The sequence below is a fragment of the Acinonyx jubatus genome, chromosome D2, assembly GCF_027475565.1.
Source record: "Acinonyx jubatus isolate Ajub_Pintada_27869175 chromosome D2, VMU_Ajub_asm_v1.0, whole genome shotgun sequence".
Taxonomy (NCBI): domain Eukaryota; kingdom Metazoa; phylum Chordata; class Mammalia; order Carnivora; family Felidae; genus Acinonyx; species Acinonyx jubatus.
This window is the reverse complement of record NC_069393.1, coordinates 10,219,944-10,234,834: the sequence shown is the minus strand read 5'-3', so window position 1 is coordinate 10,234,834 and position 14,891 is coordinate 10,219,944. Positions and strand designations below refer to the sequence as shown.

Below are 14,891 nucleotides of genomic sequence, written 5' to 3'. Positions count from 1 at the left end.
TTTAAATTTTTTTTGTGTGAGCATCAAGAGAGGTTTAAACTGTGAAAAAATCCCCAGGAAGCAAATATTTACATTTAGGTGGTCTTTGAACGTCTGCTGTCCTTTCTGAAGGTCAGAGGAACTGACACGCTTCCTATCTATTGGGTTGTATAGTTTTATAGGGCAGGAGCATTCAGGAGCCACCAGGCAGGCCAGCTCTTTTAGGACCTCATTCCTCCTGTAACTCAGCACAGCAACAGAGTTGTCTACACTTTTCCAAGACAGCAGAAAATGAACAAATCCCAGGTAAGTTGTTCATTCCCCACTTTATTTTGCGATGGACTTGGTGAATCCCATTGTAATGGGAAATTAGCAATAGATAGAAATCTACCTTTACAGAAAATAGAGAGTAACAGATCAATAGCAAGACTAAGGTGGCTTGTAGATACATCCTGATCATTCTATATCTTAGAGTTTCTAAACTGACCTACAAATAACATCTCTGTTGTTTCTGATAACCATGGAGAAAGGAAGACACAGTCTTTTGGATACAGACAGAATTTTTTCAAGACACAAAGACTTCTTGGATGATATCTTTTTTGGTTTTAACATAGGGACACATAGTGAATATCCTTCCTGTGACAGCCCCGAAATGAGTGCCTAAAACTGTTCCTCACTGAGAGTAAAAGGGTCTGAGAGAGAGTTCAAGTAGTTAATTTAATGATGGTCATGTTCGATCCTGGTGTAAAACCCAATATGTTCAGAGGAATGAATGGTCTACATGCCTGTCAACAAAAACTCTCCATAACTACTTTAGCCAGGTTGTGTATGCGAGTTTTATAGCAGATGGTTCAAAGTTAAATTCTCTGGTAAATGTGTCTGAGCTTCTCAAATTCATCCTATAGATTTCTGTCTTGGTTTTTCCCTTCCACTTTTTTGGGGTTTGTCCAGGTAAAATTGCCAATGATTTAATTGTAATAGCCTTCCTTCAAGAACTGCTCCATTACTCTTCTGACAGTCTCTCCTGGGGAGTCTTCTTTGTCACTTCTGTAGCCTTCCTCATTGTACCCCATCGTTCAGTTCCAAGTTTGTATCCTTTGTCTACTAGTCTTAACGTTTATCTCTATATGTATGCTGGAAAAATAATACTGTTTACTATTTTGAGCACTTCTAAAAATATGTAAATTATCTTAATGTTTATATGACAGGCATTTTCTCCCCTCAGTACACTAGTAATTTGAGATCTATCCATAGGAAGTTTATTTATTTACTTTTTTAAATAAATAGTTTTTTAAAAATTTTATTAGAGTTTGTGAGTGGGAGAGAGGGGCAGAAGGAGAGAGAGAAAGGAGACATAGGGAGAGAGAGAGAGAGAGAATGAGAATATCTTTTTTTTTTTAAATTTTTTTAACGCTTATTCGTTTTTGAGACACAGAGAGAGACAGAGAGCATGAGCAGGAAAGGGGCAGAGAGAGAGGGAGACACAGAATCCGAAGCAGGCTCCAGCCTCTGAGCTGTCAGCACAGAGCCTGGCGTGGGGCTCGAACTCATGAACCGTGGGATCATGACCTGAGCCGAAGTGGGACGCTCAACCAACTGAGCCACCCAGGCTCCCCGAGAATGAGAATATCTTGATAGAGAGAATATCTTAATCAGGCTCCACACTTAGGGTGGATCTTGACCCAGAGCTGACTCTCTCAATCCTAAGATCATGACCTGAGCTGAAATCAAGAGTCCGATGCTTCACCACCTAGGCACCCCTGTAGTTTGTTGCTTTTAATGTTGGATTTTCCTGCTATCTGGACACAGTGTATCCTAAATACTGTATTTCATTGGTAGACATTCAGGTAATTCCATTTTTCATTGATATAAATACTGCTGTGAATATCCTTGACATTCTCTGATAAATGCAAATGTATCTCCAGACTCATGAACATTGCTTCTCAGAGTGAGGACCTTTGCCCAGAAATGGCAGCGTCACCTCGAAACTTGTTTGACATGCAGATTGTGATCCACCATCCCAAACCTACTGGAAGAGAACTTTTGGAGGCCAGGCCCAGTAATCTGTGTTTTTAACAGGATGTCCGTGTGATGGTGTTAAGTTTAAGAATCATTGCTCCAATGTCCAGTGATTAATATTTTTGAGTTATAGGATATGAAGATTTCTAATTTTTCTAGGTAAATTGTTATTTATTAGAAAACTACTTTTCCTCCTTTCTCTCCAGATGTAAAAATTTTTACATTAAAGGGTGAAAAACTTCATTGTTTAATTTCCATGGGTCTGATTATTTAGTTTGTGCAACTTTCATAAATTTATGGCTTTTTAGGTTGTTTTATTCTACTGAGTTTTGTAAGAATTCCTGTGTATTTTATTTATTTGTTTTTTAAAGTTTAATGGGCATTGAGGAGGGCACGTGTTGCGATGAGCACTGAGTGTTGTATGGAAACCAATTTGACAATAAATTATATTTAATATATATAAAAAATTTATTTATTTATTTTGACAGAGACATAAACAGCGTAAGTCGGGGAGGAGCAGAGAGGGAGACATAGAATCTGGAGCAGGTTCCAGGCTCCGAGTTATCAGCACAGAGCCCGACTCAGGACTCAAACCCACAAACCGTGAAATATTACCTTAGCTGAAGTTGGACACTCAACCGAGTGAGCCACCCAGGTGCCCCACCAGGCAGATTTCTAATGCATTAAAAGCTTAAAATTCTACCTCAGTGGAGATTTAACATGCCAGTGTGATTTTCCAGGTACTTTTCAAAAATTGTTAATTTCCCCCACATCCTGGAGTCTTCACAATTAGATGGTAATTTCAAACAATACTACTTTCGGAAATCTCTTTTATTTAGAAATCCTGCACCTCTTTCTTTTGATCAGAAATTACATAGCTTTTCTTCAGCTTATAAAACAAATTCTACTTAAAATAAGTTTTATTTTTAAAATAACAAATAGATTGCCAGCTTACAGAGACCTGGGGGAGCAGGTTCCATCCTCAGTTCTCTGCAAATGCTGCTGTCACTGTCGGTGCCCCGATGTCCCTCTCCCTGAAGCTAACAGTTGTTCCGTCTCCACATTTAATGTATGTATAAGCCATTCCATTACTTCTCGGTCACTCTTAGCATTTGCAGATGTTGTACTTACTGTTAGTCCTTCAAGGTAGCTGCTGAGACAGACTCCTTTCATGATGATTATGGCTTCTTGAGTCAAAAGAGTTTTTTCCTGGGTCCTGAGAATGTGGTTTGTATAGAAGTCTGTCATCCACTGAAACCATATTTGTAAATGAAATACTAGCAGACCTAAGTTCCATTGTTTTGTCTATGGGAACAACTACAGAATGTTTTTGCACATATGTTTTAGTTCTTGCTGCGCCAATAAGAGATTTCACAGTGGAAGTCAATCCTTGCTCTGTTCCGAGAAGTCTTTGGCCGTGAAACTTTCCAAAGGGATCCGTATGTTCTGTCCAGTACATCAACTCCAACCAAGCTTGAGGTCATAGGGTTCAGGTATTTCTGCACTGCGACTGTGGAAACAGTTTCCCATGGGTGATTAGAAATGCGCTCTGAAGTCCGTATCTTCATGGTGCCGTCAGCCTGCATGATGACCCTGGCGTTCTGTAGGAGACAGACATCAGGTCACTTTCTTCCCATACGATTTGTCTAAGAACTCTTTTTGAAAACTTGAGTTTCCCCACTGTTTTGCAGTGTGATGTATGTCATAGTGCATACATCTATGTCTGGGTCCTTTCGTGCTCTATTCATTTCCACTGCTTAGTTTGGCCCTTCTTAGGCCAGTACCACATTTGATAAAAAATATTTCAAGTGAGTAGTGTACATCCTTCCACGCTTTTCTCGTCTTCAGCAGGATCCTGGCTTCAGTTGGCCCTTTGTGTTCCTGTACAAATATTGTTAGCATTCACAAATAACCTGCTGGAACTTTATTTGCAGTTGAATTGAATCTATAAGTCAATATGGGAAAAATTGCTTATTTTCTGATATTGAATATTCTGCCTGTGAACATGATGTATTTTCTACATTTATGTAAGTCTTTAGTAATTTTAAAAGTTTCTTTGTGTGTGGAATTCTTGCACACCTATTGTTAGAGTTATTTCTATGTGTTTAGCATTTTTATTAATATATATGCTTTTTTTTTTTTTTGAGAGAGAGAGAGAGAGAGGGTGAGAAAGAGAGGAGAGAGGGGCAGAGGGAGAGGGAGAGAGAGAATTTTAAGCAGAGTCCACACTCAGGGCAGAGCCTGACAGGCCTGGATTCCATGACCCTGGGATCATGACCTGAGCCTAAATCAAGAGTTGGATGCTCAACCAAGTGAGCCATTCAGGATCCCCTAATATACCTGTATATATTTTTTTAATTTTTATTTTTTAAATTATTTTTTAATTAATTTATTGTTTAATTTACATCCTAGTTAGCATATAGTGCAACAATGATTTCAGGAGTAGATTCCTTAATAATGCCCCTTACCCATTTAGCCCATCCCCCCTCCCACAATCCTCCAGCAACCCTCTGTTTGTTCTCTATATTTAAGAGTCTCTTTTTTGTCCCCCTCCCTGTTTTTATTTTTGCTTCCCTTCCTTTGTGTTCATCTGTTTGGTATCTTAAATTCCTCATATGAGTGAAGTCATATGATACTTGTCTTTCTCTGACTGACAGATTTTGCTTAGCATGGTACCCTCCAGTTCCATCCATGTAGTTACAAATGGCAGGATTTTATTCTTTTTGATTGCTGAGTAATACTCCTGTGTGTGTGTGTGTGTGTGTGTGTGTGTGTGTGTGTGTGTATGTGTCTATATGTACGTGTCTATATGTATGTGTATACACATACATACACATATATATACAGATACACACACACACACACACACACACACACACACATACACATACATTCATTTTGCATCTTCTTTATCCATTCATTCATCCATGGACATTTGGACCCTTTCCATACTTTGGCTATTGTCAGTAGTGCTGCTATAAACGTTGGGGTGGATGTGCCCCTTTGAAACAGCATATCTGTATCCCTTGGGTAAATACCTAGTAGTGCAATTGCTGGGTCTTAGGGTGGTTCTATTTTAAATTTTTTGAGGAACCTCCATACTGTTTTCCAGAGTGGCTGCACCAGTTTGCATTCCCACCAGCATTGCAAAAGAGATCCTCTTTCTCCGCATCCTCGCCAACATCTGTTGTTGCCTGAGTTGTTAATGTTAGCCATTCTGACAGGTGTGAGGCGGTATCTCATTGTGGTTTTGATTTGTATTTCCTTGATGATGAGTGATGTTGAGCATTTTCTCATGTGTCTGTTAGCCATCTGGATATCTTATTTGGAAAAGTGTCTACTCATGTCTTTTGCCCATTTCTTCACTGGATTATTTGTTGGGTGTTGAGTTTGATAAGTTCTTTATAGATGTTGGATACTAACCCTTTATCTGATATGTCATGTGCAAATATCTTCTCCCATTCCATTGGTTGCCTTTTAGTTTTGCTGATTGTTTCCTTTGCTATGCAGAAGCTTTTTATTTTGATGAGGTCCCAGTAGTTCAGTTTTGCTTTTGTTTCCCTTGGCTCCAGTGACGTGTTGAGTAAGAAGTTGCTGCGGCTGAGGTCAAAGAGGTTTTTGCCTGCTTCCTCCTCTAGGATTTTGATGGTTTCCTGTCTTACATTTAGGTCTTTCATCCATTCTGAGTTTATTTTTGTGTATTATACATATATTTTCAATTGTACTTTTTAATTGCTTGTTGCTGACATGTTATTTTTTATATATTGACCTTAAATCCAACAATTTTTCTACACTAATTTACTATACCTAATAATTTATCTCAACCTTATTTGCATTTTTAATATATACACATATGTGATCTGGTATTAGTGACACTGCTGTTTACTTTTTCCAATTCATAAAACCTTTTTTTCTTTATTGCCCTCTTAGGTCCTCCAATATATGATACTCAATAGAAGCAAAGAGTAGGTTTCCTTGTCTTTATTCTGTTCTCAAAGGGGAAGTTTTCCTCTCAATATGTGATTTTTGCTGCATTTTTTTTTGCATTTCTTACCACATCAAGGATGTCCAATTCTATTCCTAGTTACCTAAAGTTTTTATTTTCTTCATGAGTGCCTTTTAAACTTTATTAAATGGTTTTGGACATCTATTGAAATCATATTATTTGTCTCCTTCATTTTCTTAGTTGGTGAATTACATTAATTTTTAAATGTAAAACTACCTGGATATTTCTGAAGTAAATCTAACTGGGTCATGCTAATATTTTTTTTCGGGTTTTTGTTTCTATGTCTATGAGAGAGATTGACCACTAAGTTTTTGGCCAGGGGGAGATATGTTCTTCTTAGGTTTTAGTATTTAGCATCAAACTATGTTGAATTCATAACATGAATTCTTGAATGTTTTCTCTTGCTTTCTCTACAAGATTTTGTTTTATTGCTACTTCTTTCTTAGATATACATCCATACGTGGCACCATCTGTGCATGGAGGTTGTTTGTTTCTCCTTCCTTCCTTCCGTCCTTCCTTTCTTCCACACCCAATCAGGGGCTCATTTTATACTCTGTTTGTATGATGTTGGCCTTTTCTTTTAGGAGATTCTACATGTAAGTAACACCATATGGTGTTTGTTTTCTCTCTTGACTTACCATAATGCTCTCAAGGTCTGTCCATGTTGTCACAAATGGTAGGATTTCCTTTTTCCTTTGTTTTTATGGTTGAATAGTATTCCATTGTGTGTGTTTACACACCACATTTTCTTTATCCCATCCATTCCTCTGTTGATGGACACTTACACTGTGTCATGCCTCAGCTATTGTAACCAATGCTGCAGTGAACAGGGGATTAAGGTGTGTTTTCCAGTTTTGATTCCATTTCTTTTGGATTTGTGCCTAAAAGTGGGATCTCTGGATCATCTGGTAGTTCCATTTTTAATTTTATGAGGGACCGCCATAGTTTTCTCCAAGGTAGCTGTGCCAATTTACATTCCCACCAACAGTGAAGGGTTCCCTTTTTATGCCACATTCTTGCCATTTATTATCTCTTGTCTTTTTGATGGTAGCTATGCTGAGAGGTGTGAAAGTGATATTTCATTGTGGTTTTGGTTTGCATTTCCTTGATGATTCATGATATTGAGCACCTTTGCATATACATATTGGCGTTTGTAGGTCTTTGGAAAAATGTCGGTTCAGGTCCTTTGCTCATTTTAATTGGATTATTTGCTGGTTTGCTTTTTGAGTTGTATGAGTTGTTTGTACATTTTGGATATTAACGTCTTATCAGATACATGATTTGTGAATATCTTTTCCCAATTTGTAGGTTCTTTTCAGTTTATGGACTGTTTGCTGGGCAGGGCTCTTAAGTTTGATGAAGTCTTGTTTGAGCTTTTGTTGCCTTCCTTTTGGCATCTTATCCAAAAAAACATGATCCTAGAGAACAATATTGAGCTTCTCCCCTATGTTTTCTTCCAGGAATTGTATGGTATCAGTTCTTATGTTTAAGTCTGATTCATTTCAAGTTAATTTGTTTGAGTGGTGTAAGATAGGGGTATAGTTCCATTCTTTTGCGTGTTGGTATCCCGTTTTCCCACCACCATTTACCGAAGAGACTATCCTTTCCCCATTGTGTGTTTTTGGCACTCTGTCAAAAATCAGTCGACCATATATGTGTGGGTTTATTGGGGGGTGTCTCTTCTGTTCCATTTGACTGCAACTGTTTTTATCACTGAAATAAGTCTCTCTTTCGCCGCAGTTGGTATTCCCTGTAATGTACCTTAATTAGGCCTTCATTCACTTCGTTCATTAACCATTTATGAATAGTTAGTATGTGTCTTAATGTGTGCCAGCTGGTGAGGATTCTAAGAATGAGACATCGCTCTTTATAAGGAGAAACTCTTAGAACTGTGTAGGGCATTAAAAGAACTCACGTGATTTTGACGTTACTGTAAGTCCTACGGTGGGGATCCTGTTTTGTTTTCCTCATGATTTTTCATTTCTGGTTAAAATGAAAAGACAAGATTTTCAAGCCTAAAATAACATAATTGTTTTTTGTATTAGGTGACGTAATCCATTTGTATTTGTTCTTGTTAGGCTTTAGTCCCTCCATCTGACAATGTATTTCTTCCCTATGCTTTTTCTTGGTTGTGTGGGGCATCCCGATTGAGTGGGAGCCGGCAGGGGGCGCCAGTGAAGAATTCACTCAAGACAGAACAGAAGAAATAGAAGTTTACCGGATACCCTGCAAGGGAGCAGCGGGCAAGATGGCAAAGGGGAGACCGTCTGCTACTAGGCGGTGGTGAGGGGCTGTAGTTCTAGAGTAGCTGTAACTTTTCCCCCTTTTTTGGTAATCTTAGGCACTATGCCTGCCGTGGGCAGCCCATTGGTCAGTGAGGGCCTGTGGCTTAATGAGCCTGTTCACGTCAGCTTGGTGGTCATGGTCGTGGTCGCTGTGGGTCCTTTTGCCTTGCTCAAGCTTTGACTGCTCAAGCCTGTTGTATACACAGGTGGTCTCTAGAGGTTGTTCGTTTGTACTTTATTGGATTATTTTGTTTTGTTTTTTGAACACTGCATCAGTCAGCTTGTGTCGTAACAAAGGATTCCTAAATTTACTTTTTGTTTGTGTCTGTGATCTTAGGGGCTAAGGCGTGGCTCTGTTCCCTGTGCTGTGCATTGTGGGGTCAAGGATGAAGGATGATGTCTCTGAAAACTTGTCCCTGAAGTGACAATTTCCCTTGTACTACTTTTCATTGGACAAAGCAAGTCACGTGGCCCAGGTTCATGTCAGGGGCAGGATTTGTAATGTACCCTTAGGGGCAGGCAGGGGGCCAGGACTTAAAGTTTACTCCTTCTAGAGTGGTTCAGTATTTAAGTTTTATTCTAATATTAATTATCATTTAAGTTTAAATTGTGGTTATAGTTTGTAATTTTCTTTCAACATATAAAAGGACTTTTATTATTACTGCAATTCGACCTTTACATTTACTTCAGTCATCTTCTGCTATCCCGTATTTTGTGGAAGCCCTCTGAAGTATTTTGTTTTCCTTAATGAAGAATATTTGTAATACTGTTTTTCAAACAGTTTCATTGGGCACCTGGGTGGCTCAGTCACTTTAGCATCTTCTCTTGATTTTGGTCCAGGTCATGATCTCACGGTTCCTGGGATGGAGCCATGCTTGGGGCTCCACACTCACAGCATGGAGCCTGCTTGGGATCCTCTCTGTCCCTTTCTCTCCGCCCCTCCCCTGGTTGTGCTCTCTCTTTCTCCCTCTCAAAATAAATAAAGAAACCTAAAATAATTTCTTGAAGCAGTTTCATTAAAGGACAGAGCTGGTATGTCAGGAATGATTTGGAATCGAATATATCTCTTGATTGGTGAATTCTAATTATGTGCCTGGATAATACTACGTTAAGTAAGTTTTCTGGATTAGCTAGTGCAATCCTACAGCACCTTTATGCTGTAGGTACTGAAATTACAGAAGCGTATAAAGATTTACATTCGGGATCTATATAGAATAGTTCATTTGCAGAAAATGCAGTTTGAGAAGTGGACAAATTTGAGATCTCTTGAGTCCGAGTCTACCAGGAGATGCCTCTTCTGCCAATTTGCTACTTGAAATGTGGGAACCGGAACTCACATTACAAATGATACTGGAAGTGTTCTCAGTGGTTCCTGAGGTGCCTACTGGTTTTGAAAATGACTCAGGAAGATCTTTGTGTGCTGCTGATTTTATCATCTTGCTCCACCTCACTTCTTCATAGACTTGTCATGTCTCAGTGTATTCTCCCACTTCAGATACTTATGGAGCCTCAGCCTTTATACTCACGATATGTAGCTTCATCAACAGGTAGAAACACATTATTTACATATATTTTTTAACTTTTTATGTTTATTTTTGAGAGAGAGAGAGAGAGAGAGAGGGAGAGGGAGAGGGAGAGGGAGAGACAAAGACAGAACATGAGTTGGGGAGGAGCAGAGAGAGAGGGAGACACAGAATCCCAAGCAGGCTTTATGGTGTCCATACAGAAAACGATGTGGGGTTCAAACCCGTGAACAGGGAGATCATGACCTGACCCGAACTCAGAGGTTTAACCAACGTAGCCACCCAGGCACCTTCGGCTTTTTCCTTTTAAACTGGAGAATAAAAATTTGTAACAAAATGTATTGATAATATATTTATGTAATTCATAAATATCAACTTTGGTAGTACTCAAAAACATTCTTTTTGTTTTTAAAGTTTTTTTAACGTTTATTCATTTTTGAGAGACAGAGAGAGACAGATCATGAGCAGGGAAGGGGCGGGAGAGAGGGAGACACAGAATCCGAAGCAGGCTCCAGGCTCTGAGCTGTCAGCACAGAGCTCGTTGCGGGGCTCGAACTCATGAACCGTGAGATCATGACCTGAGTAGAAGTCAGACGCTCAACCGACTGAGCCACCTGGGCGCCCCAGTACTCCAAAATATTCTTTAAGGTGGAAAGTGATCACACATTTTGAAGACTTGGTCTAGTTTACTCTGTGATCCATTGCATGAATTCCTTTATGGCCCTTTCTGTCATCACAGATCCGGGGTGGATTCTCATCTTTTCCTCCGCTATTTGCCCTCTTCTCATTTCGCAAATGTGGTAGAGGAGCCCCACCTTTCCTTGCACCTGGGACCATGACCCTGTGTTCATGAGAGCACGGGGTTCCTGTTCTCCTACAGCCGTTGTTCAGTGAGGCCCCACACAGAGATAATTTTGCTGCTTGTTTTAGTCTGTATTGTGCGTACTTCACCTTAGCGATTGTATCTTGTTACTGCATGTTTTCTTATCAGAATATGTGCTCCTTGAATACAAGAACAGTTTTATTAATCTTAGCATTTCTAAGAATTGGAACAGTTCCGGATACATTGTGGGATTTGGTGATTTTTACATTAATAATACCCTGAAGCAATGGCATAGTGTTGGTTAGATTTCTCGTCTCCCCTCAAAGCCTAAAGCCAAACACACCTTCTGCAGACTATTTTGGTAATCGTGAGAGGGATTGGTTCCCATACAGCTTTTCCATGTCACCCAATTGTGAACATTTCAGATTGAACAGAAATCCCAGGGATCAGTATCATTTAAGGATGTGACCGTGGGCTTCACCCAGGAGGAGTGGCAGTGCTTGGACTCAAGTCAGAGGTCCCTGTACAGGGACGTGATGCTGGAGAACTACAGCCACCTTGTCTCAGTGGGTAAGGACTGTTTTTATGTAATTCCAAGTAGCATGTTTTGATTGTGTTAATTATGAGGCGTATAGGCTCTGTGCCGCGTTGAATGATATATTTAAGATTGGAATTCAGGAGTCGTTGCCGATTGACCGCCATTGGGCACCAGGAAGGTAGTTGTGTTTACCTCTCCAGTGAAGTGTTCCGTGGCTTCTTCACTGAGCAGCTGCAGCGGCTTCCTCCTCTTCCAGAGGCCCTGAAGTCTAGGCCACCTGGTCTGAATCCTGAATGATTTCACGTTGACAGGGTCCTGTGCTACCAAACCAGAGGTGATCTTCAGGCTGGAGCAAGGAGAGGAGCCATGGATATCGGAGGAAGAATTCCCAAGCCAGAGCCTCCCAGGTGAGTTGATACATACGGCACCGATGAACATCAGGACATTTATTATCTTCCCATGATTAACCCAGGGCTGGACAACTTTGGAATGTGTTTTTAAGGTGTCTGTTTAGAAGTCATAATCCAGTGAGTGACTGAGAATACTGGTTATTGAACCAAACCTCCAGATTCTGCTCTCACGAAAAATGTTCTCCTGTTTGATTCACGTTTTGAATATTCACCATTCTTACATTTGTCAACAGACCAATCTTTGCCTTCCTCCCCTTTGCCATCGTTTTCCTGCATGAGTCTGTGTTTCTCAAAGCCGTGTCAGCCCCGACCTTACCTGCGTTGTTGCACTGCATTCCTGCTGTTCCCAGGCATTGTTTCATACACTGATTTTCCGACTCAAATAATTTTTGAGTGCTTGCTGTTGTCTAAATACCATAGTAGTGAGAGGCGCGTGGGTGGCTCAGTCAGTTGAGCGTCTGACTTCAGCTCAGGTCATGATCTTGCTGTCCATGAGTCGAGCCCTGCATCGGGCTCTGTGCTGACAGCTCAGAGCCTGGAGCTTGCTTCAGATTCTGTGTCTCCCTCTCTCTTGGCTCTCCCCCACTCGTGCTCTGTCTCTCTCTCTCAAAAATTAATAAATGTTAAAAACATTTTTTTGATTAAAAACAATTAATAAATGCCATAGCAGTGAAAGAATAATGTGCCAGTGACTTTGTACAAGTAGCACTAGTGGCCAAGAGATGCATGCAGAGGTGGTCAGCATCACTAACGTGAGGGAGATGCACATCCGAGCCACATCACACCATTTAGAATGGCTAGCACCAAGAAGACAAGAGAGAACAAGTGTTGGCGAGGATGAGGAGAAAAGGGAAGTCTTGTGCACTGTCGGTGGTGGTGATGTAAATTGGTTCACCTACTGTGGAAAAGGGTGTGGAGATTCCTCAAGCAGTTAAATATAGAACTGTCCTAGGATCCCACAGTTGTACTTGGGAACATACCCGAAGAAAATGAAAAGAGGATATCGAAGAGAATATACACATTCCTGTGTATCACGGCCTTATTCACAATAGCCAGATCTGGACACAATCTGAGTGCTCGTCAGTTCATGAATGGCTAAAGAAAGAAAAGAGAGTAGTATTATTCGGTCATGAGAAATGACATCCTGCCACTTTAAGAGAAAGACAGTTACCGTGTGGTGTCACTTATATCTGGAATCTGGAAAAGGCAAACTCATGATAACGGAGGGTAATGTGGTGGTTCCCAGGGGATGGGGTGTGGGAAAGGAGGGAAAGGACAAGATCGGAAGAGATAAGTAAGCCGTAGAGATGGCGGATACCATATCAAGAATGCAGACAGTATCGTATTGCGATCATCACACTTGCCCAGACACCAGAACTGAATCGTTCCAATCACTAATAAGGCATGGGAATTGTGTAACATAATAAAGGTGCTGATCATTGGCACAGTAGCAGTCCTAATACAGTTTATAATTGTCTGAAACTAACGTGCACGTTGAATTTATACACTTATATGTCTCATGCATTTAAAAAGTAGCACTAGAAGGAGATACTTCTGCGTATTAACGCTGTGTAGTGGTATAAAATGACCTTGGAAATTCGAGCAGAGTTAAATTGTGCTGCTTTAAGAAGAGTAGTCAGGGGAGACCTAAAGTAGGAGATCAGCCACCGTTAGAGCAGGATTTGAGTGAAATGTTTGTGTGAGTTGGGTGGTTTCTGCCTCTTCTCAGCAAGGGGAATAGCACCCACTAAGCCAATGAGCAGGAATGTGTTTGGTGTTTTTTGGGAAATAGCGGAAAAAAAAAAAAAAGTCACAGTGGCCAGAGGGGAGTGAGTGATTGATGAGTGTGGGACAGGAAATGACGTCAGGCAGTTGTGGTCCACAAGGTAAATATCATAAATCTTATTAAAGTTATTAATGTTATCCTCTTTAGTATATTTTGGTTAACAAGCAATGTGTAGTTTATGTTTATAAGATCGTTCTCGCCCCTGGAGAAGATATCGGGAAGAGCATAAGCACTACAGATGTCGCTAGAGGACGCTTGTCGTTTTCCTTAAGGGTGATTATGGTCAGTCCAGATTGGAAGGCGTGGAGGTAACGAGAGGAGGGTGGAATCTCTGTGTGTCAGGAAGAAGAGTAACAGAAAGGGAAGGGGGGTGGGACTTGAAGGATTTTAAAGAATAATGGTTGAAAACTTCCCAAGTTGGGCAGTAGAGCTAAAAGTACTCATTGAAGAATGTGCATGAACTGTAAGTAAGATAAATGCAAAGGGATCCACGCCAATGGCATGTCATGATAACATTTCTAAAAACAAGAGAATGTTTCAACGTAGCCAGAGAGAAACATCTCCTTTTCTTTGGACATGATAGTGGATGTTTCAGTCAAAAGCATGGAGGCTAGAGGGAAATAATGCCTTTTTTTCTGATTACTGAAGGAAAAGAACTTTCAGACAAAACTGGTATCTTGTGAACATAAATTCATGAAAGGAGAGCTGAAGATACCATAAAAAGGAAAACTAAGAGAAAGTGTTAGCAAACAAAACTTTTACAAATGGCTAGAGGAAGTTTCTGAATCGAAAGGAAATAAAACACTAGAAAGGTGGACTTTCAGAAAAGAAAGAAAATGGAAGTGGCAAAAATAAGGGTAAACGTAATGGAGTTTCCTTCTCATGAGTTTCTATAATCATATTTGATTCAGGCAAAATTTAGAAATATGATTTGATGGTCTATGTGTGGAGAAAATGATATAATTACATGTAAAAGATAGAATAAAGGGCTTTAAATGGAATTAAAATGTTACATTTCTCTTGAAGTGATAAGATGTTTTGATCCGAGAAGACTATGATAAATTATATATGTGCCTTTTACCTAGAAATGGTCTCATATACCTAGAACAACCACTAAAAAATTATATGAAGTGGTATACTCAGAAATAGTGTAAGCAGAAAAAAATGAAATACTCTAAATTAATGAAGATGGAATGTTTAAAAAAATGTTCAGGTAACCAGTAAGAAAATAAGTTAGGAACAGATGAATGAGAAACTGAGAAAACAACTGAAAAATAAAATGGCAGACTTAAACCTTGACATTAGCAGTGTTCACCATCAGTGTAAATGCACTAAATACACTAATAGGCGTATAAATTGGTAGACTGCATGAAACAGAAAACATGATGCAGAGATATGTTATTTACAAAAACTTCACTTCAGACAGAACATAGGTTGATAGGGAATAGAAAAAGATGGGGGCGCCTGGGTGGCTGGGTTAAGCATCTGAGTTTGGTTCAGGTCATGAACACGGTTCGTGAGT

General features: G+C 39.9%; 2 protein-coding genes across 3 annotated transcripts in view; both read left to right on the top strand.

The window, feature by feature from the left end:
* Window positions 1-14,891, top strand: part of ZNF33B (zinc finger protein 33B) — a 36,917-nt gene that overhangs the window by 1,477 nt on the left and 20,549 nt on the right. The window contains exons 3-5 of the mRNA XM_053206978.1: window positions 154-285; window positions 11,061-11,205; window positions 11,485-11,580. Coding sequence (XP_053062953.1) covers window positions 271-285; window positions 11,061-11,205; window positions 11,485-11,580 — 256 coding nt within the window. The 5' untranslated portion in view covers window positions 154-270. The remainder of the gene's footprint in view (window positions 1-153; window positions 286-11,060; window positions 11,206-11,484; window positions 11,581-14,891) is intronic.
* LOC106982520 (zinc finger protein 37A-like) overlaps window positions 11,485-14,891 on the top strand; it is a 179,105-nt gene continuing 175,698 nt past the window's right edge. Inside the window, exon 1 of one of the 2 annotated variants that reach the window (XM_053206939.1) lies at window positions 11,485-11,580. The gene's annotated coding sequence lies outside the window, so the exon portion shown is untranslated. The remainder of the gene's footprint in view (window positions 11,581-14,891) is intronic. The other variant, XM_053206937.1, reaches the window with a different exon arrangement.